The sequence below is a fragment of the Hyla sarda genome, chromosome 5 (genome assembly GCF_029499605.1).
Source record: "Hyla sarda isolate aHylSar1 chromosome 5, aHylSar1.hap1, whole genome shotgun sequence".
Classification (NCBI taxonomy): Eukaryota; Metazoa; Chordata; class Amphibia; order Anura; family Hylidae; genus Hyla; species Hyla sarda.
The window spans coordinates 182,775,572-182,798,465 of NC_079193.1; the positions used below are offsets into that span (position 1 = coordinate 182,775,572).

Below are 22,894 nucleotides of genomic sequence, written 5' to 3' on the forward strand. Positions count from 1 at the left end.
TGTTTTTTTATTCTAGGAATACCCCTTTAAACTTTACTTTTCTCCACCTCCGTTCCCATGCTGATCCCCCGTTCTGCTTTCGTTGTTCTGCATTGGATGTCTTCTGTCAGCACTCTAGTGTACAGCAGCGATTGTATTTGGTTGATGCTCTAGTGTCTTGTGACTGCCGCAGCCAATTAGCAGCCTTGCCTCTACGGAACGTCACTCCTGATTGGCTGTGGTGGCCACCTAACATCTGATGCTTCTGTAACAACGGAGCACCGACTGCAGGCAGAAAAGGTAATCAGCAGAGGCTTGGAGGCAGTTTGTTTTTTAAGGGAAAGAACGTGAAAAGGGCTGACAAAAACCTTATCACCACTATAAAATTTTTAGCCACCAGAGTGACTTTGCGCCAGCGATTTCTTAAGTTCTGCTATAGAGGCCAAGCTTCCTACAGGGGAGTCCTACATATAGGGGACAGTCTACCTACAGGGGACTCCTTCATGCAGGATAACTTGGTACGTGTTAACCATTGTACTAGCTGTGTACATTTTAACTGGGAAAATAGTAAAAAAGTTTAAATGAAAAATTGCGGTGTACAGTACAAAAAACTCTGGCTCCTAACTGTTTTTTCTGTCTCCTAGATTCAAAGCAATTTGCTAAGCCCTGTCATAAATAGATGTTTTACCCTGTTCATAGTATATGCTGTTCAGTATCCATGTGCATTTGCAGGATATGTTAATTCATAGGTTAGAATGTAATTAGAGAGAAAACCTCCATCATTTCACATAAATCCTGTTGATGATGTTCTTATTATTGTCCATGCTGTGCTATCTGTTGCATATAGTTTTGTTAAAGAGTACCTGTCATCAAACCATATTTTCAAAACTAACTCAGATTATATTCCATAACTACTCCTATCACCCCTTTTGCCCTTAATTTTTTTTTTGAGCTTTAAAAAGCTCTGTATTATATCTTTCCCTTGTTCACATTGTGTGAGCTCCCGGCAAGAGAAAGTGGGCGTTCCCCATCAGGCGTGACGTCACTGAAGCCTGTGAGAGCTGAGCCTCACCATGCCCTGCACACACTTCCTGAGTTTGGTCTCCTGCCAGGCCAGGAGGAGACCAAACTAACTGTTTGACTTGCGGCAGGGCACAGAACAGAGCCACCTAGTGCCCATTTTTTTTTATCACATTAAAAACATATAAAGGTTGAGAATTTTAACAGCAAGTAAATAGCAAAGTGTCTTATAATTACATAAGGAACTATATATTAAATGTTTAGTTTACTGACAGGTACTCTTTTATGTAGGCTTTTTAATAAGATCATTTTTGTTTAATACTATTTACTGTATATGTCATTTCTTTCAGTCATGGTGGAACAGGATGTCTAATCGTTTCCGCAAACTGAAGCTCACCCAGACCCTAAGACATGGGTTCTCCTCCAACCGTCTCGTGCCTTTAACAGAAAATGCTAGTGCATCTCTTGACTCTATGTTGAGAGCTCCTTCCCAGACAGATATAAGCAATCCACGAGGACGGGAGTCTGGTACAGCTTGGACAACATCCTCCAAAGACAGTGGTGAGAAGGCACATACAAGTACAAACTCAACTAGTCAGCATATGCCCGTATACTGTGCACTTGTAAGATCTTGTTCTGGTGACTGATGCCTGAAACCTGAAATTCTCAGTTTTTCTTTTATTTCAGGACTGGGAACCACAAAAACTGAGAATGCTGATTTACTACTGGCTACTATGGTAAGCTTTTAAAAATGTGTACATAATCTTTGGTAAACATTCAAATCCCCTTTGTATTATGAGTATAGTCTATTTACATGTGGGAGCAGTCTAATAATACAGGCATTAAAGGGGTATTCCAGGAAAAACTTTTTTTAATATATATATATATATATATATATATATATATATATATATATATATATATATATATATATTAACTGGCTCCAGAAAGTTAAACAGATTTGTAAATTACTTCTATTAAAAAATCTTAATCCTTTCAATAATTATCAGCTGCTGAAGTTGAGTTGTTGTTTTTTGTCTGGCAACAGTGCTCTCTGCTGACATCTCTGCTTGTCTCGGGAACTGCACAGAGTAGAAGAGGTTTGCTATGGGGATTTGCTTCTAAACTGGGCGGTTCCCGAGACACGTGTCATCAGAGAGCACTTACACAGAAAAGAACAACTCAACTTCAGCAGCTCATAAGTACTGAAAGGATTAAGATGTTTTAATAGAAGTAATTTACAAATCTGTATAACTTTCTGGAGCCAGTTGATATCTAAAAAAAAATTTTTTTCCTGGATAACCCCTTTAAGTTTCTAAAGATTTCTTGCCGCCCTCTTTTACAGAAGCCCATGACCTCTGCAGCAGGGCAGTGAAAAAGTGAGAGTTTTTTTGTCTTACATATTTATTATTAGAAAAATTCAGTACACTGAATGACCTATTCACAGGATTAGCTATTAATGTTAGATCGAAGGAAGGAACCAACTCTTGGTAGCCCTGCCAGTCAGCTCTATCATGAAAGCCTACAAATAGCTTAGTGTTGCAAGTACGGATTGTCCTGAAGCCAATGCAAACATTGAATAGGCTGCAATGTCTGCGCAAGCACCCTGGCCTCTTTAAGCAGCTGATTGTTGGGGTGCCCAGGAGTCAGCCCAACAACAACCTAGTAGAGCCCATGCATTATTAGTCAGACCTGGCCTAGTGTTTATAGCTATTTTATTAATGGCTGTAGTTTTAGAGACATCAGAGGTTTTCTTATTCAGTTTTTACTTAGGGATTTTTTATTTTTTTAAATAACTGTGCTCAGGCTGCTGAAAAACAGAAAAAAGACTGTACTTACCTTTCCTACTACCCCACTGCTGTTCTCACTGTGTCGGTTCACACTGTGCAGCACTTCCTTGCATTTGGATCACTTAGTCACCACTAAGGTCACTGGTTGGCTGAGCGGGCAGCTGGAAAGAACACCATTTAAATGGCAACAGCGTAGAACAGGGAAGAGGAGTATAATCCTTTCTTTTTCTATATATTAGCAGCCTGAGCACAGCTAGTTACAACAAAAGAAGTGGAATACACCATTAATGTTAAATCCTATTCTAGAAAAGTTAAAATTTGTACTTATAAACAAAACAAAAATGGAGTAAGGCTGGCTTCAGATGGCCGTAATGCAACCACATTTAGCTTTTTTATTACAGCTACAATACTTGGACAACCTGCAGTTCTTCTCAACCGAACTTCTATAGGAGGCCCAGGTGATGAGGCTGAACTCTAAAAGGCAAACACATAAACATCATCTGAAACCAGCCTTTATGATTAAAGTGTATTACCGTATATACTCGAGTATAGGCCGAGTTTTTCAGCACGATTTTTCGTGCTGAAAACACCCCCCTCGGCTTATACTCGAGTGAACTCCCCCACCCGCAGTGGTCTTCAACCTGCGGACCTCCAGAGGTTTCAAAACTACAACTCCCAGCAAGCCCGGGCAGCCATCGGCTGTCCGGGCTTGCTGGGAGTTGTAGTTTTGAAACCTCCGGAGGTCCGCAGGTTGAAGACCACTGCGGCCTTCAACATCATCCAGCCCCCTCTCACCCCCTTTAGTTCTGAGTACTCACCTCCGCTCGGCGCTGGTCCGGTCCTGCAGGGCTGTCCGGTGAGGAGGTGGTCCGGTGAGGAGGTGGTCCGGGCTGCTATCTTCACCGGGGAGGCCTCTTCTAAGCGCTTCGGGCCCGGCCTCAGAATAGTCACGTTGCCTTGACAACGACGCAGATACGTCGTTGTTAAGGCAACGGCTCTATTCCGGGCCGGAAGCGCGGAGAAGAGGCGCCCCCGGTGAAGATAGCAGCCCGGACCACCTCCTCACCGGACCACCTCCTCACCGGACAGCCCTGCAGGACCGGACCAGCGCCGAGCGGAGGTGAGTACTCAGAACTAAAGGGGGTGAGAGGGGGCTGGATGATGTTGAAGGCCGCAGTGGTCTTCAACCTGCGGACCTCCGGAGGTTTCAAAACTACAACTCCCAGCAAGCCCGGACAGCCGATGGCTGCCCGGGCTTGCTGGGAGTTGTAGTTTTGAAACCTCTGGAGGTCCGCAGGTTGAAGGCCGCAGTGGTCTTCAACCTGCGGACCTCCGGAGGTTTCAAAACTACAACTCCCAGCAAGCCCGGACAGCCGATGGCTGCCCGGGCTTGCTGGGAGTTGTAGTTTTGAAACCTCTGGAGGTCCGCAGGTTGAAGACCACTGAGGGCGAATGATGAGAAGAGGATGATGAAGGGGGGGGGGGTGTGGGGATGATGAAGGGGGGTGGGGATGATGAAGGGGGGGGTGTGGGATGATTACAAGGGGATGATGAAGGGGGGATGTGTGGGATGATAAGGGGATGTGTGGGATGATGACAAGGGGATGATGAAGGGGGGATGTGTGGGATGATGACAAGGGGATGATGAAGGGGGGATGTGTGGGATAAGGGGATGTGTGGGATGATGACAAGGGGATGATGAAGGGGGGATGTGTGGGATAAGGGGATGTGTGGGATGATGACAAGGGGATGATGAAGGGGGGATGTGTGGGATGATGACAAGGGGATGATGAAGGGGGGATGTGTGGGATGATAAGGGGATGTGTGGGATGATGACAAGGGGATGATGAAGGGGGGATGTGTGGGATGATGACAAGGGGATGATGAGGATGTTAATGACGGGTCTGGATGATGACAGGGGGGGATGAGGTATTTCCCACCCTAGGCTTATACTCGAGTCAATAACTTTTCCTGGGATTTTGGGTTGAAATTAGGGGTCTCGGCTTATACTCGGGTCGGCTTATACTCGAGTATATACGGTATGTTTTCTTAAGTGAAAACTAGAAAGTAAAATTCTGAAAATGTTCTTTCTGTCTTAAAGCTAAAGAATGGCGCTCCTTTTGCTAAACTCCCAAATGACAAGCTGAAGGCTGTCATTCCTCCCTTTTTGCCTCCATCAAACTTTGAGCTGTGGAATTCTGATCGGTCCAGGATCAGTAAGGATGGGAAACTGGAGCAGACTCGCTCTTCAATGGCAAGGCTCTCGAAACCCAACTTTAACAGCAGTGGAAATTCTGATATTGTAAGTTTTAGACGCCCAGCAAATAAGGGCATTTGAAGTAAACAATCTTTCGTTCTCTGTATTGTTATATCATATGTAACAATATTGTCTAAAATATATGCTGTACAAAAAAATCGCAAACAAGTTTTGACCAAATATTACTGATCTTCCCCAAACGTACATGGCACCCTCACAGACTTGTTGCTGTTGATAAGGTTGCTGTTCATTATTATTTAATACGGTTCTGGCTTTGAGTGTTACTGTCATTAAACTAAACTTCTAACCTATCTTAGAGACATGTCAAAAGCTTTCATTGCTTGGGGTCGGGGTTTTCAGACTTTCACTGATCACTTGAACAAGCTTGGAGAAGCGCTCGGCTGAGTGGTCCTCTTTCTGTTTTGCTGCAGTAGATGGGCTCTATAGACTTACTAGAGAATCTGTCTCCTGCAGGGAGATGAGGAGAAATGTGAGCCTGGGAGAGCAGAACTCAGCCGAGTGTTCCTCCTGGCTTCCTCTAGTGATTGGGGGTGGTCTCAGCACACAGACCCCAAGCTATTAATATTTTGTCTGTACGACAGTATAGCTTTAAGGTAGCCATGTGATAGCTGATACAAAAGAGAAGAGCGCTCCATAGCGTAAAACAGCCACTGAAGGGTTCAAGTTAAAGTAGTATGAAACCCTTACCGAAAGTGGTTGTGTGAACTCGCACACAACAACAGTCTGCGTGGATGAGTACATAAGCCCGGTCTGCAGCCTCCCCGACCTGGACAGAAATTTGACAGGTGAATACTTCCACAGGGCGGTAGGGGATGTCGGCGCTGACCAAGATCGGACATGTCCGGTAGGTAAAAGAGGTTTTATTCAAATGCAACGTGTTTCACCGCGCTTGTGCGGCTTCATCAGGCCTCTGATGAAGCCGCGCAAGCGCGGTGAAACGCGTTGCATTTTAATAAAACCTCTTTTACTTAGCAGACGTGCCCGATCTTGGTCAGTGCCAACATCCCCTACCGCCCTGTGGAAGTCTTCACCTGTCGAATTTGATAGCTGAGCATCTATGTGTTCTGAATGGGAGGAGGGGTAAACTATAAAAGTAGCTGATATCTCACATGCCCAACGCTTCTTTTCACCAACTTCATCTGTCCGGGGAAAATCAGATCTCTCTGTACAGCAGTGTTTTCCAACCAGGGTGCCTCCAGCTGTTGCAAACCAACAACGCCCAGCATGTCCGGACAGCCGAAAGCTGTCTGGGCATGCTGGGAGTTGTAGTTTTGCAACAGCTGGAAGCACCCTGGTTGGAAAACACTGCTGTACTTATTAGACAGTTGTGTTCACTGCAGGTTCAGATGACTTTTCTAGTCAGTATGAGGACCTTTAGAGAACAGTGCTTGACATGTCATTTTTACTTGCTACATAGGTTCTTTTTGTTATTTCTGCTTCATGATATTTATTTTTTTCTGTTTGGTTTGCATTTTTATCTATTGGTTTGTAATATTGCAAAATGTCTATGTTCAGACTTCGGTCAGCAGAGCTCCAAGAACAGTCAAGTTTCCTTCCTTGCCAAGAAGTCCTGCTTCACCTTCAAATTCAGGCAACTTTAACCATTCTCCACATTCATCTGGTGGAGCCAACAGTATTACAGGTAAGGAGGTGATGTAGATCTCTACAGTGTAGCCTAGCAAAAAAGTGGTGTTTTATCAAATATTCTAATAAGGCTTTGGTGCCTTATGGGCATTAGTTTACCCCTTACGCCTACTGATAAATATTCTCCCTCTGTAGTGACTCGTTTTTAATGACAATAGAAAGAATTGTAAAAATATTTGAGAAAAAAAGTTAATTCTTTTTTTTAAACTTCCACTGACAACAGCCACTATAAACCAGTAATATACAAATAAATCCTCATGTATTACAGAATGCTTTTATTTTGGGTAACCTATTGAGGAAACAAAACATTATAGTTGCATGTGCTAAAAGAAACCATGTACCAAGGGAAACATATGTAGTAAAGAAAAGGTAGATGATCCAGCAATTCCTTTAAAGCTTCGGTGTTTTATTCCAAATCGTTAAAAACTGCAGGAGATACACACATCACACCACCAAGCTGGTAACACACTCCAAATGGACACATTTCGAGTGCATGCGCACTCTTCAGCACCACCAAGTTGGTGATCAAGAGTGCGCATGCGCTCGAAAAGCGTCCATTTGGAGTGTGTTACCAGCTTGGTGGTGTGATGTGTGTATCGCCTGCAGTTTTTAACGATTTGGAATAAAACACTGAAGTTTTAAAGGAATTGCTGGATCATCTACCTTTTCTTTACTACATATGTATGGAGCTGGGGACAAGCTTGGATCCGTGCAAGACCAAGGAGAGGTGAGCTGAAGATTTTCTGCATTTACCAAGGGAAACAGCCTTGAACTGGTTAAGGAAATATGTGACTGACTTGTAAACATTCACAAATAATCTCCAGAGGAAACAGAATTATGAAGATTTAATATACTTCTGCTGCACAAAGTCCTCAAAATTACTGGTTATTTATTTACTTGTTTTTTTTCTTTCTTGTGAGCCTTCCAGATTTATTTTTGAATGGTTAGGTTGCTTCCAGATGGTTTTAGGGCTCAGTTTTAGTGTCAATAACTATTCATTATCCTCTTACTCTTTTAAGGTGGAAGCGCAGATAATGTCTTGTCTCAAATTGCGGCCCAAAGACGAAAAGCAGCCTCTTTATCAAGGCAGAAAGAAGCTGTGCCACAGAGTCTGGTCAATACAACCTGTGAATCCACGGTCCCTGAGCAGCCAGCTATCCTCCCTACTAGCAATGGACATTTACAAAAGGTGACTGAGGTTGTATACTCGGATGCTGTATGTCATTGTTGTTCCTTTATGTGACATCATTTTTCAACTTTTACTGTTTTGCTAATTTAAACAGAAAATTGAAATTGTGATGCGACCCCCATCTGGGACGTCTTCAACCTCCAAGAGCACATCTCCTACACTAACACCTTCACCATCTCCCACACCAAAAGGACGTCTGGCTGAGTCATCTGTATCGTCTTCCTCTTCTCATAAGCAGTCAAAGAGCAGCGGAGGCTCCAGTAGTGGGACCATCACTGATGAAGGTGCATGTATCTTCCAGTATTTCATACTGGAAAAGCTAGTCAAACAACTGCCCCCCCTGCCTGCTTGGACACATACTAGTCCTGCTGTGTCCATGCATCATCACCTATGTCATGGACACATTTCCTTGATTGACAGCTGTGAGCGCAGGGCTCACAGCTGGAGGAAAAATCCTCCCACTGTCAGCTTGTGTCCCGCTACTGTCAGTGAGGACAAGCTGGGAGTTGTAGTTCTGCTAATGCTAGGGGAGATGTGAGCAGACAGCATACTGAGGGAGGGGGCGGAGACATGCACAGTGAGGCCACGCCCCCTCCCTTTGAGAGGAATTCAGACTAGTGAGCTAAATTAAAAGTGTAATGGTCAGGATTAGGTACTGAGTGATATATTATAAAAAAAAAAAAAAAAAATTGGGATCTGATGGGTACGCTTTAAGCCTTTCAGTACTTATATGCCTTTGTATGCCCTGGGGTAAATCATGTAGTCGTTTCAGTCAGACACTGTTCTATTGAGATTTGCTATTGTCCAGAACAATAGCAAATCTCAGTAACAGTCCTCAATAGCAAACCTCTGCTCTGGACACTTCTTGACACGGACAGAGGAGAAAGCAGGGAGCACCGTGTCTGACTGGAAAGACTAGATGACTTCCTCCTGGACAAACAGCAGCTGATAAGTATTAGAAGGCTTGAGTTTTGTAAGTAGCAGTGATATTCAAATCTGTATGACTTTCTTGCACCAAGTGATTTCAATAATTTTTTTCTCCAGAGTACCCCTTTATTGCTGAACATTATGATGTAACAGATCCAATCTAGTGTGATGCCCAGGGGCATAGCTATAGAGGTAGCAGTTGCACCAGGGCCCTGGTGCTTAAGGGCGCCCCAAAACACATCTGCCCCATAAGAGACCAGTAGTATATTTGGCATATGGGGCCCTTTTGCAGATTTTGCATTGGGGCCCAGAAGCTACAAGCTACGCCTCTGGTGATGCCACCTTCTTGCACCAAGTACCACACAGTTTAGCCAGAACTGCGGTAAGCAGTAGTAGAATTGTAATGTAATGATCTCTTTTATTTATTTGTAGATGAGTTGTCTGCCATCCTCAAGAAGTTATCATTGGAGAAGTACCAGCCCATTTTTGAAGAGCAGGAAGTAAGATATTAGATTCCTATGTGGATTATGATTTGTACAGAGTATATTCATGTATAATATGTATGTAAATCTAAGGCTAGGATTACATAAGTACAGTGTCCGGCATCTTTTCCCTCTGGCACTTTAGAAAATGCTCCGAAGGGAAACTGATACTAGAACTGATCCCATTCATTTAAATGGGACAGTGCATTCTTCCGGCATCTCAGTCCGGCACTGGCCAGGGGAAACATCTTGCTGCGTTCCCCCGTCCGGCGTTCAGCAACAATGTATACCTGGATATATATATATATCACATCCTTTTCTTTCTTTCACCTTATACCACCAACACATAAATCAATTTATTTACAACTATTTAGTATTTAACTAACTAAATAAGCCCAGATTTGAGAAAATAAGCAATCAGTATATATATCCATATATACACCTCTTCTATAAACAATGGATACCAGTTGCTATACAACTAATGACAACTACTGCATGTTGTCATCAGTTGTGACATCAGTTGCATCAGGATTCAGGCTGGGTTTACCTATGCCGAACACCGGACATATGTAATCCCAGCCTAACATAGCCCCCATACCTCCATATAGGAAGTAAACTTTACAAAGCAGTCATATTAATGGGCCAACGAGTGCCTGGTGCTTATAAGTATAACATTTTGAGTGTTGTATATTTCACTATTCTTGCACCAATGTACAGCCTCTTAAGTTATGCAGAGTCGGTTTTTCCAAATATGGAAAATGGTGTTTAACCCCTTAATGACCCATGATGTTTATTTTAGTTATGGCACCTTTTAAGGATGTTTGAAGCTTTGGACTCGACAGACTAAGGACATTGTGGCACATGGCTACTTTCAGCAGCTGAGAGACAGGCACCAATAGCTGGCACAGGTTGATCTCCAATTCCAACTATTTTAACTTTGAGGGAAGTCGATCTGTTGTCATGGTAGCCCGAGGCCTTCTGACAGTCTCGGGGCCTGCCTGTCTGTCTGTTTTTTGATAACTTCATATCCCACAAAAAAATGGAATGAAAAGCAATCAGACAGTTTGATCTATGCCAATCACAGCGCAAAAACATACAAACGGTACAAATACAATTTTAATTTCACCACACGGTAAATAGTGTAAAAACAAGACACCCCTCCCTCTCCCAAATTAAGCAAAATGAAGGGTGTTGTTATGAAGTACAATTGGCCTCATATGGCTCTGTAGATAGAAAATTAAGAGTTACGGCTCTTAAAAGCAGAGGAGAAAATTAAATTGCAAAAATTAAAATATCCTGGGTCGTTTAAGGGGTACTCCAGCGTTTAAAAACACATTCCCTATCCATGCAGCGGGGAGATTCTAGACCCGATTCTGGAGATTGCGGGGGTCAGACCTCTGGGACCCTGTGGATAGGGAATCAGTTGTTATACGCTGGTGTACCCCTTTCGGTTGTTAAAACGGCTCATGGAAGAGATATAAAATATGTAATTCCACTTGGTTAATAAATTATCCATATTGCTATGCATTACATATTAGCATGTACTGGGTAAAGGTGTTTCTGTGATTTTCATTGGTTTGTACTTAAATCCAATTCTGTATGATCCCTTCCCCCCCTTCCGATACTAATAAAGAATACGAGTCTTCCTACTTAAACCTTGTCAGAAAGGAAAAGCAACAATGACACTCTTGTCCTCATATTTCGTCCTCAGTTGGGGCTGAGCTATGATGAATAGATTGTAGACTGAAACTAGAAGGGGGCCTTGCTTATGGGAGAGGCATGGCTTGCAAGTCCGACCAACCCACTCACCTGGAGATGCAGAGCTTGTGGAGTAAGGCGCGGCTGAGCTGTGATCAAGAGATTGAGGTTAAAGGACGTGTGATGTGGGTTTAATGGGCAAACATTTTGAAAAATTGGATAAATAGATGGCTTGTCAGCTTGACAGACACACTTGCCAGGAGATGCAGAGCATGTGGAATAAGATACCCGATATCCCAAAGACTTGGATTGACATGGGCTTTAAACAAAAACCCTGACCTTCGCAAATTGGGATGGGTTAGGGTTAATTTAACAATCCTATATTTTTAGTTTCCAGCATATGCAGGTTGAGTTTTATCTATCTATCTATCTATCTATCTATCTATGATGTCAGTTTAATCATATGGCTTTAGGTACATATTATACACAGAGGTACATATCATACTCTGCTGTAACTGTTTCTCTTTCTTGACTTTTCTCTTTCTTTTATTCTTTTCCCACTGGGTTTGTCTATCACTTCAACTCTCCCTAGTCTGCTTCATTGTCTGCTAAGAACACATGGTAAGGTGCTCTATTTTGGAAATGTATTGTATCTACTGATGTGGTAAAGACGTGATAACGTGTTTTTCATACTTACCTGTTTGCTTTAACATTATGTGCATGTATATTCTATGTAGGAGTGATTGACAGTAGGATTAGACCTTATAAAACCTTTTTGTGTTTTGTTTATTTTTTATTTTTTTTAACATAAATTGTTTAGCACAGGATTTAATAACTCAGATTCTTTCTACTTACTATCCACTTAACCCCTTAACGACAATGGACGTAAATGTACTTAACGCACCATGACGTACATTTACGATCCGCAATGATCGCGAGCACCGGACCGGTGTTTGCATCATGCGCAGTAGGTCCCGGCTGCTATCAGCAGCCAGGGACGCGCTGGTAATGGCAGACATGCGCGATCACACTGATGTCTGCCATTAACCCCTCAGATGCCGTGATCAATACACAGGGATCCGATCATCCATAATGGCGGACGGAGGTCCCCTCACCTGCCTCCATCCATCTCCAGGGGTCTTCTGCTCTGGTCTGAGATAGAGCAGACCAGAGCAGAAGATCGCCGATAATAAATAGTCCCCTATGGGGACTCTTAAAGTGTAAAAAAAAGAAAAAGTTAAAATATTTGAAACAATCCCCTCCCCCAATAAAAACATAAATCATCAATTTTTCCCATTTCACCCCCAAAAAAGCATTAATAATAATTAATAAACATATCAGGTATCGCCACATGCGTAAAAGTCTGAACTATCAAAATATATGGTTATTTATCCCATAAGGTGAATGGCGTAAACGTAAAAAAATTAAAGTCCAAAATTGCTACATTTTTGTCACATTTAATTCCCAAAAAAACTTTATAAACAGTAAAACCTAAACAAAAGTGATACCGATAAAAACTACAGTTCACGGAGCTAAAAATGAGCCCTCATACTGGCCAGTATACAGAAAAATGAGAAAGTTATAGGTGGTCAAAATAGAGCAATTTCAAACATACTAATTTTGTTAAAATAGTTTGAGATTTTTTTTTTTTAAGTGGTACAATTATAGAAAAGCATATGACATAGGTATCATTTTAATCATATTGACCCACAGAATAAAGAAAACATGTAATGTTTATAAAGTGTACTCCGGGAAAATAAAACCTTCCAAAATTTGCTAAATTGCGGTTTTCTTTTCAATTTTCCCATGTAAATAATATTTTTTTGGGTTGCGCCGTACATTTTCTGGTAAAATAAGTGGTGTCATTACAAAGTAAAATTGGTGACGCAAAAAACAAGCCCTCATATAGGTCTGTGGATGGAAATATAAAGGAGTTATGATTTTTAGAAGGCGAGGAGGAAAAAACGAAAATGCTAAAATAAAATTGGCCTGGTCCTTAAAGGGGTAATCCGGTGGAAAACTTTTTTTTCAAATCAACTGGTGCCAGAAAGTAAATGACAGATTTGTAAATTACTTCTATTAAAAAAAATCTTTACCCTTACAGTACTTTTTAGCAGCTGTATGCTACAGAGGAAATTCTTTTCTTTTTGAATTTCTTTTTTCTCTTGTCCAAAGTGATCTCTGCTGACACCTGATGCCCGTATCAGGAACTGTCCAGAGCACGAGAAAATCCCCATTGCAAATCTATGCTGCTCTGGACAGTTCCTGACACGGACAGAGGTGTCAGCAGAGAGCACTGTGGACAAGACAAAAAAGAAATTTAAAAAGAAAAGAATTTCCTCTGTAGCATACAGCTGCTAAAAATTACGGGATGGGTAAAGATTTTTTAATAGAAGTAATTTACAAATCTGTTTAACTTTCTGGCACCAGTTGATTAAAAGAAAAATAATGTACCCCTTTAAGGCCAAAATGGGGGTTAAAGGGGTATTCCAATTTTTTTTTTTATATTTCACTATGATACAGGGGCTGTAAAGTTAGTGTAGTTCATAATATGGTGTATGTACCTGTGTATGACGGTGGTCTCGCAATTCTTATGTGATTTTCGCAATATTTATTTTTAAGAGCATACAAAATTACTCAGGCCTTCCCAGGTTGCAGTGCATTGAGACATGACCTTACTAGTTAGTTGTGCAAAGGGAGCCTGTCCTTCTTCAATGGGTGGAGCGACTGGTGGGTGGGAGAGAGATCATTTTGCAACAGCTGTAGGCCCCCTGGTTAGAAACCGCTGGTCTTTTAAATGGATGCAGCTCATTTGTGCTGAAATTGGTGGGGTGGCTGTTGTGTGGAGGGAGGAATGTAACTTCACATTTACAAAATATGGAACTATAGGATGTGTAGTTTAAGAGACCGAGCTCCAACAGGAAATACCCAGTTCACAAAAAGATAGCCTGGCAGGTATGTACTAAAATCACCTTATGTTGGATAACCCCTTTAATGATAGAAGACATTGTAATACATACATTGATGAGTTTCATGGTTTTATTAGGTGGACATGGAAGCTTTTCTCACACTGACTGATGGCGACTTAAAGGAATTGGGGATAAAAACAGATGGTTCCAGGCAGCAGATTTTAGCAGCAATTTCAGAACTAAATGCAGGAAAGGTGAGTATTCCTCTGAACATAGCTAAAGTAAATGTGGAGAAAAGGAAATTACTGTATGGCTTAAACTGGATCATAGACTTAGATGAAATATGCCTACTCACCCCCTGGAAGCTGTGTACTGTCTTATCCTACTGCAGCTTGCATTGTCTGCTGGCTTCTACTACCTTTCTGGGCCCAACACATAACAGATTCAGTTCCCGATACCAAGGTTGATGCAGCCTAGCTATACAAGTCACCTGAGCCAAATCTGTCACATGTTGGACCCAAAAGGGGAGGGAGAGTCAGCAGACAATAGAATCTGCCTTGGAGGACATGCAGGAGGAAAAGAGTAGTATATAGCTTCCAGGGGGAGGGTGAATACATGGACATCACAGAAATCTTTTACATTGAGTGTGCTTGGCCACACAGAAGGGAAGATTTATCAAAACCTGTGTAAAAGAGGGGCAGTTGCCCATAACAACCAGTCAGAGTGCTTCTTTCATTTTCAGAGACCTTTTTAAAAATTAAAGACGCAATCTGATTGGTTGTTATGGGCAACTGGACCAGGTTTTCTTCTGCACAGCTTTTGATAAATCTCCACCAGAGGCTTTAAGCTGAGTCCGATGATGGTGGACTCCTTGAAAAACAAATGTATGGGTGGGTAGATGTGAGCACTCTTGGCACTTTTAACCTCTTAGCCCTGCGCCCGGTCCTGGTATATAACGCAGGGTCACGCCGTGACCCCGCGTCATACCGGGTCGGTCCCGGCGGCTAATGACAGCCAGGACCCTGGGCTAATAGCGTGTGAGCCGTGCGCTATTAACCCTTTAGACGTGGCGTTCAAAGTTGATCGCTGCATCTAAAATGAAAGTAAAAGCTTCCCAGCAGCTCAGTTGGGCTGATAATGACCATTACGGTGAAATCGCGGTGTCCCAATCAGCTAGAATGCAAACGGAGGTCCCCTTACCTGCCTCAGTCGCGTCCGATCGGGGATTGATTCCTCCAAGCCTGAAATCCAGGCTTGAGCAATGGACCGCCGATAACACTGATCTTTGCCGTGTCAATGATCTGTGTAAGAGATCGGTATGTTCAGTGTAATAGCTACTAGGGGAGCTATAACACTGCAAAAAAAAAAAAAAGTGTGAAAAAAAGTTAATAAAGATCATTTAACCCCTTCCCTAATAAAAGTAAGAATCACCCCCCTTTTTCCATTTAAAAAAAAAAAAAAAAACGGTGTAATAAAATAAACATATGTTGTATCATTGCGTGTGTAAATGTCTGAACTATAAAAATATATCATTAATTAAACCGCATGGTCAATGGCGTACGCGCAAAAAAATTCCAAAGTCCAAAATAGCGTATTTTTGGTCACTTTTTATATGATGAAAAAAGGAATAAAAAGCGATCAAAAAGTCCGATCAATATAAAAATGGTACCGATAAAAACTTCAGATCACGGCGCAAAAAATTTACCCACAGACCGGCCCGTACGTGGAAAAAAAAAAAAGTTATAGGGGTCAGAAGATGACAATTTTAAACTTATACATTTTCCTGCATGTATTCATGATTTTTTTTTTAGAAGTACGACAAAATCCAACCTATATAAGTAGGATATCATTTTAACCTTATGGACCTACAGAATAAAGATAAGGTGTCATTTTTACCGACAAATGCACTGCGTAGAAACGGAAGCCCCCAAAAAGTCACAAAATTACATTTTTTCTTCAATTTTGTCGCACTATTTTGTTCTGCTTTGCCGTGGATATTTTGGTAAAATTACTTATGTCACTGCAAAGTACAATTGGTGGCGCAAAAAATAAGCTGTAATATGGAATTTTTGGTGCAAAATTGAAAGTGCTATGATTTTTAGAAGGTGATGAGGAAAAATGAAAATGCAAAAATGGAAAGACTCTGCATCCTTAAGGGGTTAAGTAATCGTGTGTTCAGTCAGAGGTGGCTTGTATTATTTGCATACAGTGTGTACTAGATTTCAGCTTGGCATTGGGCAACATTTTTTTGTGTAGCAGTATATTTTTGTGTAGCCGTATATTTTTGTGTAGCCGTATATTTTTGTGTAGCCGTATATTTTTGTGTAGCAGTATATTTTTGTGTAGCCGTATATTTTTGTGAAGCAGTATATTTTTGTGTTGCAGTATATTTTTGTGTAGCAGTCTATTTTTGTGTAGCAGTATATTTTTGTGTAGCCGTATATTTTTGTGTAGCAGTATATTTTTGTGTAGCCGTATATTTTTGTGTAGCAGTATATTTTTGTGTAGCAGTATATTTTTGTGTAGCAGTATATTTTTGTGAAGCCGTATATTTTTGTGTAGCCGTATATTTTTGTGTAGCCGTATATTTTTGTGTAGCCGTATATTTTTGTGTAGCAGTATATCTTTGTGTAGCAGTATATTTTTGTGTAGCAGTATATTTTTGTGTAGCCGTATATTTTTGTGTAGCAGTATATTTTTGTGTAGCAGTATATTTTTGTGTAGCAGTATATTTTTGTGTAGCAGTATATCTTTGTGTAGCAGTATATTTTTGTGTAGCAGTATATTTTTGTGTAGCCGTATATTTTTGTGTAGCAGTATATTTTTGTGTAGCAGTATATTTTTGTGTAGCAGTCTATTTTTGTGTAGCAGTCTATTTTTGTGTAGCAGTCTATTTTTGTGTAGCAGTCTATTTTTGTGTAGCAGTCTATTTTTGTGTAGCAGTCTATTTTTGTGTAGCAGTATATTTTTGTGTAGCAGTATATTTTTGTGTAGCCGTATATTTTTGTGTAGCCGTATATTTTTGTGTAGCAGTATATTTTTGTGTAGCAGTATATTTTTGTGTAGCCGTATATTTTTGTGTAGCAGTATATTTTTGTGAAGCAGTATATTTTTGTGTAGCCGTATATTTTTGTGTAGCAGTCTATTTTTGTGTAGCAGTCTATTTTTGTGTAGCAGTCTATTTTTGTGTAGCAGTCTATTTTTGTGTAGCAGTCTATTTTTGTGTAGCAGTATATTTTTGTGTAGCAGTATATTTTTGTGTAGCAGTATATTTTTGTGTAGCAGTATATTTTTGTGTAGCAGTATATTTTTGTGTAGCAGTATATTTTTGTGTAGCCGTATATTTTTGTGTAGCCGTATATTTTTGTGTAGCAGTATATTTTTGTGTAGCAGTATATTTTTGTGTAGCAGTATATTTTTGTGTAGCAGTATATTTTTGTGTAGCAGTATATTTTTGTGTAGCAGTATATTTTTGTGTAGCCGTATATTTTTGTGAAGCAGTATATTTTTGTGTAGCCGTATATTTTTGTGTAGCCGTATATTTTTGTGTAGCAGTATATTTTTGTGTAGCAGTAGATTTTTGTGTAGCAGTAGATTTTTGTGTAGCCGTATATTTTTGTGTAGCAGTATATTTTTGTGTAGCAGTATATTTTTGTGTAGCAGTATATTTTTGTGTAGCAGTATATTTTTGTGTAGCAGTATATTTTTGTGTAGCCGTAGATTTTTGTGTAGCAGTAGATTTTTGTGTAGCAGTAGATTTTTGTGTAGCCGTATATTTTTGTGTAGCAGTAGATTTTTGTGTAGCAGTAGATTTTTGTGTAGCAGTATATTTTTGTGTAGCAGTATATTTTTGTGTAGCAGTATATTTTTGTGTAGCAGTATATTTTTGTGTAGCAGTAGATTTTTGTGTAGCAGTAGATTTTTGTGTAGCAGTATATTTTTGTGTAGCAGTATATTTTTGATACTGGTCAAGTACAGTTTGTAAACATGTTTAGCTGCTTTCACTGATGTGACTTTTTTCCCCTCCTGCAGGGTCGGGAGAGACAGATTCTACAGGAAACCATTCACAATTTTCATTCCTCATTTGAGAGCAGTGCCAGTAATACACAGCCAGCAGGGGCTCACCAGTGTAAGTACTCAATTGGGCCGCTTGAAATGAAATAGACCTGCCCCTGCCTTCTAAACATTTTGCAGAATAAAGTTTATAGTTCACATGGTTAAAAAAGACACATTCTTCAAGCTGAACCAAGGAAAAGGATGAATGGAAAAACATACCACGGTCTCCCCACACATTTTTCTGTGCTTTTTTTTTGGGGGGGGGGGGGGGGGGGGACCCTTGAGCATACAACATTTTGCAAAAATGCAGATCTGCAGAACACTGCAAAAGTAAAATGCATTGTCTGTAGTGTGTGCATTATTTCATTGTAGAATTTTATGTAAGATTTGCCCTAAAAAGGAAAAGGTTCCCTCTTGATCCAAAGTGACCATCAAACTGCATCACGTTTAATGCAAGAAACCTCTATATTATGAATATTGATGTTCTGTCTATACCACAAACATTTGTACCAAAACAAGACCAATTTGGCTCAATTTTTCTTAGGCTTCTTTCACACTATGAAGTTGACCCGTTATTAAGTATCTGTTTTCTGTGTAAAAAACGCATGTTTAATAACGGATGAAATAACGGGTGCTTACAGCTGAATAAATATTCATCCGTTAAGACCCGTTATCCCTCATGTATGGCCGAACACCTCTGCCTACAGACTCCCACAGCCGGGACTACTACTACTCCCATCATGGAACAGACTTGTTTCCATGATGGGAGTAGTTATTTCCTGGCTGTGGGAGTCTGCAGACAGCTGGGGAGACTACATTAGTGTTTGTACTACAACTCCTGTCATGTTTGTACTACAACCCCCATTAATGCCCCCGCCGGCGCATTAATAAATATATACACCCCCCCGCAGCGCATGTATAATGTATAGCGTGATCTATGCAGATAACAGCATTTAAACACTAAATGCCACTATTCCCTGGTGTCTAGTGCTCCCATAGCCCCCCGCGGATTACATCTATGGGTTGCTAGGGAAGCCAGAGGTCTTACCTGCTCCTCTGCATCTTCCCTGGCTCTGAGATTGCTTAGGACTCACTAAGGCAGCCCTTAGCAATCGAGCACAGATTTCATAGATCAGTGTAATGCAATAGCATTACATTGATCTATGTAAGCCATCTGACGATGGTTTATGATTGGAATAATTGGAAAGTCCAACTCGTCAGGCAGAAAATAAGCCCTAACACAACTTTGTCAGTCGAAAAACATGAACCAGAAATCTAAATTATCTGGGTCATGAAGGGGTTAAAAAAATTATAACTACATGCAACAAAATTAGTATGTTTAAAATTGTCATCTTTTGAACCCTATAACTTTTTTTTATTTTTCCGCATATGGGGCTATATGAGGGCTCATTTTTTGTGCCGTGGTCTGTAGTTTTTATCGATAACATTTTTGTTTTGATAGGACTTTTAGATCGCTTTTTATACATATTTTTATGGTATATGAAGCGACTAGACATGAGCGAAGTTACAGTAATTCGATTCGTCACGAACTTCTCGGCTCGGCAGTTGCTGACTTTAGCCTGCATAAATTAGTTCAGCTTTCCGGTGCTCCGGTGGATACAGTCCTAGGAGACTCTCTCTTAGGACTGTATCAACCTTTTCCAGCCCACCGGAGCACCTGAAAGCTAAACTAATTTATGTAGGCTAAAGTCAGCAACTAGAAAGAGTAAAGGAAGTTCCGGCTCCCAAGGCTGGATAAAACATTCAAATTTATTTCTCCATATAAAAAATCCAGTGCATGAGCAAACAGTGAATAAAAACAATGTAAAGAGGACAACACCGAACGCACCGACGCGTTTCGACTTAACGCTAAGTCTTAGTCATGGCAACTACAAAACCCAGCAAAACTTCCTTTTATATCGTCATATCCCATAGGAGAGGAGGAACCACCCATGGGTGTGTATCCACAGGTGGGGAAATTAGTGCAACATAGTCCCGCTAAATGGAACCACCATGATATAATATTTAAGACATGAATGAAAAGACATATGTAAATAGAAATAAAAATAGTGGTAATAGTAAATGTGTATATAAATAAGTAAACATGATTCTACACACATCTAACATTATGAAAAAATGTATAATGACTAATATATATATGACAAATCCTGTCTATAATTTAGTCCAGACGGGAAGCGAGAATCCATGCACAGGATCCAAAACGCCTCCCGTCTGAACAGGGACTTGCACCAATCCCCTCCTCTACGAGGAGGATGTACTCTCTCCAAACCTGTAACTTCTATCCTGGGAACGATGCCATCATGTTTTTCTATTATATGTTTGGCTATGCCCGACAAGGATCTATTAGAAAAATGACCTGGTGAAGGTAAATTAAGATGTTCTTGTATTCTGATTTTTAATTTTCGACTAGTACATCCAATGTACTGGAGCATACATTCTAAACAGGTAATACTGTATACAACGTGATGTGTCTGACAGTTAATGTAACTTTTGATGTTGTAACTGGTGTTAGTGACACATGATTTAAAAGTGTTGGAATTAGTCATAAACTTGCAAATATTGCATCTATTTCTTCCACACTGATAACTCCCTTTCATGGAGAGCCAGGTATTGCCCTGTGTATTATGAGCTGTAATGTCACTAGGTGACAGTTGCGAATGTAAGGATCTAGCCCTTAGAGGAACGACTTTGATACTGTTTGCCTGTAGGATCTTGGACATGGTGAGGTCATGATGTAAAACCGGTAGGTGTTTGTAAATAATGTTCTTAATTTCCCCAAACTGATTTGAAAATGAAGTAGTGAAAGTTAAGTTATTTTCTGTGTCTGGGTGTCTATCAATTACTTTATCTTTGAGATAGTACCCCGGCGGTTTGGAATTCACGATACCCTCCGCTCTTGCTATAGTATGTGAGTTGTATCCCCTGTCCCTCAGGCGTTTCCTAATATCTTTGCATGTATCAGAATATACAGAATCCTGTGTGGATGTACGCCTGGCCCTGACAAATTCACCTATTGGGAGGTTTGAAATAGTGTGTTGGGGATGACAACTAGTAGCATGAAGAAGGCTATTTCCTGAGCATGGCTTACGAAAAAGTTTAGTCTGAATACAATCATTTACTTGGTCCCCCGTGAGTGTGACATCTAAAAAATCTATATTCACGGCATTAGTATTCATAGTGAATATTAAAGAAAAATCATTAGAATTGAGAAATTGCGAAAAATGCTGGGCTTCAATAGAAGTCCCCCGCCACACCAGGAGGAGGTCGTCCAAGTATCGCCCATACCACCCAATAAGATGGTAGAACGGGTTGGCTGGCGAAAACAAGACGACCTCCTCCCAGTATGCCATATAGAGATTGGCCAGGGATGGCGAAAATTTAGAGCCCATCGGGCAACCAGTAATTTGCAAATAATAAATATTATTAAAGCAAAAAAAGTTGTGTTGAAGCAAAAAAAGCATGACCTGTAAAATATATTCTTGTAGATCATAATCATAATTACTATATTTTTTGAGATGGTAAGATACGGCTATAACAGCCTTATCATGCGGTATGCATGTATATAAAGCCGTAATATCACACGTCATCCAGCTCTCCTGATTAGACCAATGTAGATGTTTCATAGCCTGGAGTAGAGTTTTAGTGTCTCTAATATATCCCATATCTCAGGAAATAGCCTTCTTCATGCTACTAGTTGTCATCCCCAACACACTATTTCAAACCTCCCAATAGGTGAATTTGTCAGGGCCAGGCGTACATCCACACAGGATTCTGTATATTCTGATACATGCAAAGATATTAGGAAACGCCTGAGGGACAGGGGATACAACTCACATACTATAGCAAGAGCGGAGGGTATCGTGAATTCCAAACCGCCGGGGTACTATCTCAAAGATAAAGTAATTGATAGACACCCAGACACAGAAAATAACTTAACTTTCACTACTTCATTTTCAAATCAGTTTGGGGAAATTAAGAACATTATTTACAAACACCTACCGGTTTTACATCATGACCTCACCATGTCCAAGATCCTACAGGCAAACAGTATCAAAGTCGTTCCTCTAAGGGCTAGATCCTTACATTCGCAACTGTCACCTAGTGATATTACAGCTCATAATACACAGGGCAATACCTGGCTCTCCATGAAAGGGAGTTATCAGTGTGGAAGAAATAGATGCAATATTTGCAAGTTTATGACTAATTCCAACACTTTTAAATCATGTGTCACTAACACCAGTTACAACATCAAAAGTTACATTAACTGTCAGACACATCACGTTGTATACAGTATTACCTGTTTAGAATGTATGCTCCAGTACATTGGATGTACTAGTCGAAAATTAAAAATCAGAATACAAGAACATCTTAATTTACCTTCACCAGGTCATTTTTCTAATAGATCCTTGTCGGGCATAGCCAAACATATAATAGAAAAACATGATGGCATCGTTCCCAGGATAGAAGTTACAGGTTTGGAGAGAGTACATCCTCCTCGTAGAGGAGGGGATTGGTGCAAGTCCCTGTTCAGACGGGAGGCGTTTTGGATCCTGTGCATGGATTCTCGCTTCCCGTCTGGACTAAATTATAGACAGGATTTGTCATATATATATTAGTCATTATACATTTTTTCATAATGTTAGATGTGTGTAGAATCATGTTTACTTATTTATATACACATTTACTATTACCACTATTTTTATTTCTATTTACATATGTCTTTTCATTCATGTCTTAAATATTATATCATGGTGGTTCCATTTAGCGGGACTATGTTGCACTAATTTCCCCACCTGTGGATACACACCCATGGGTGGTTCCTCCTCTCCTATGGGATATGACGATATAAAAGGAAGTTTTGCTGGGTTTTGTAGTTGCCATGACTAAGACTTAGCGTTAAG

At 40.5% G+C, this 22,894-nt stretch overlaps 1 protein-coding gene across 3 annotated transcripts in view; it reads left to right on the forward strand.

Annotated features, from left to right (window-relative positions):
- ANKS6 (ankyrin repeat and sterile alpha motif domain containing 6) overlaps window positions 1-22,894 on the forward strand; it is a 49,487-nt gene that overhangs the window by 18,176 nt on the left and 8,417 nt on the right. The window contains exons 7-16 of one of the 3 annotated variants that reach the window (XR_008844076.1): window positions 1,350-1,560; window positions 1,687-1,736; window positions 4,891-5,091; window positions 6,583-6,709; window positions 7,731-7,900; window positions 7,995-8,184; window positions 9,260-9,327; window positions 11,577-11,628; window positions 14,054-14,170; window positions 17,949-18,045. Coding sequence is in view for 1 of the 3 variants with exons in the window: in XM_056520821.1 (XP_056376796.1) it covers window positions 1,350-1,560; window positions 1,687-1,736; window positions 4,891-5,091; window positions 6,583-6,709; window positions 7,731-7,900; window positions 7,995-8,184; window positions 9,260-9,327; window positions 14,054-14,170; window positions 17,949-18,045 (1,231 nt within the window). In the remaining 2 variants the exon portion in view is untranslated. Of the gene's footprint in view, window positions 1-1,349; window positions 1,561-1,686; window positions 1,737-4,890; window positions 5,092-6,582; window positions 6,710-7,730; window positions 7,901-7,994; window positions 8,185-9,259; window positions 9,328-11,576; window positions 11,629-14,053; window positions 14,171-17,948; window positions 18,046-22,894 lie in introns of those variants that run through there. The other 2 variants (XR_008844077.1, XM_056520821.1) reach the window with 2 other exon arrangements.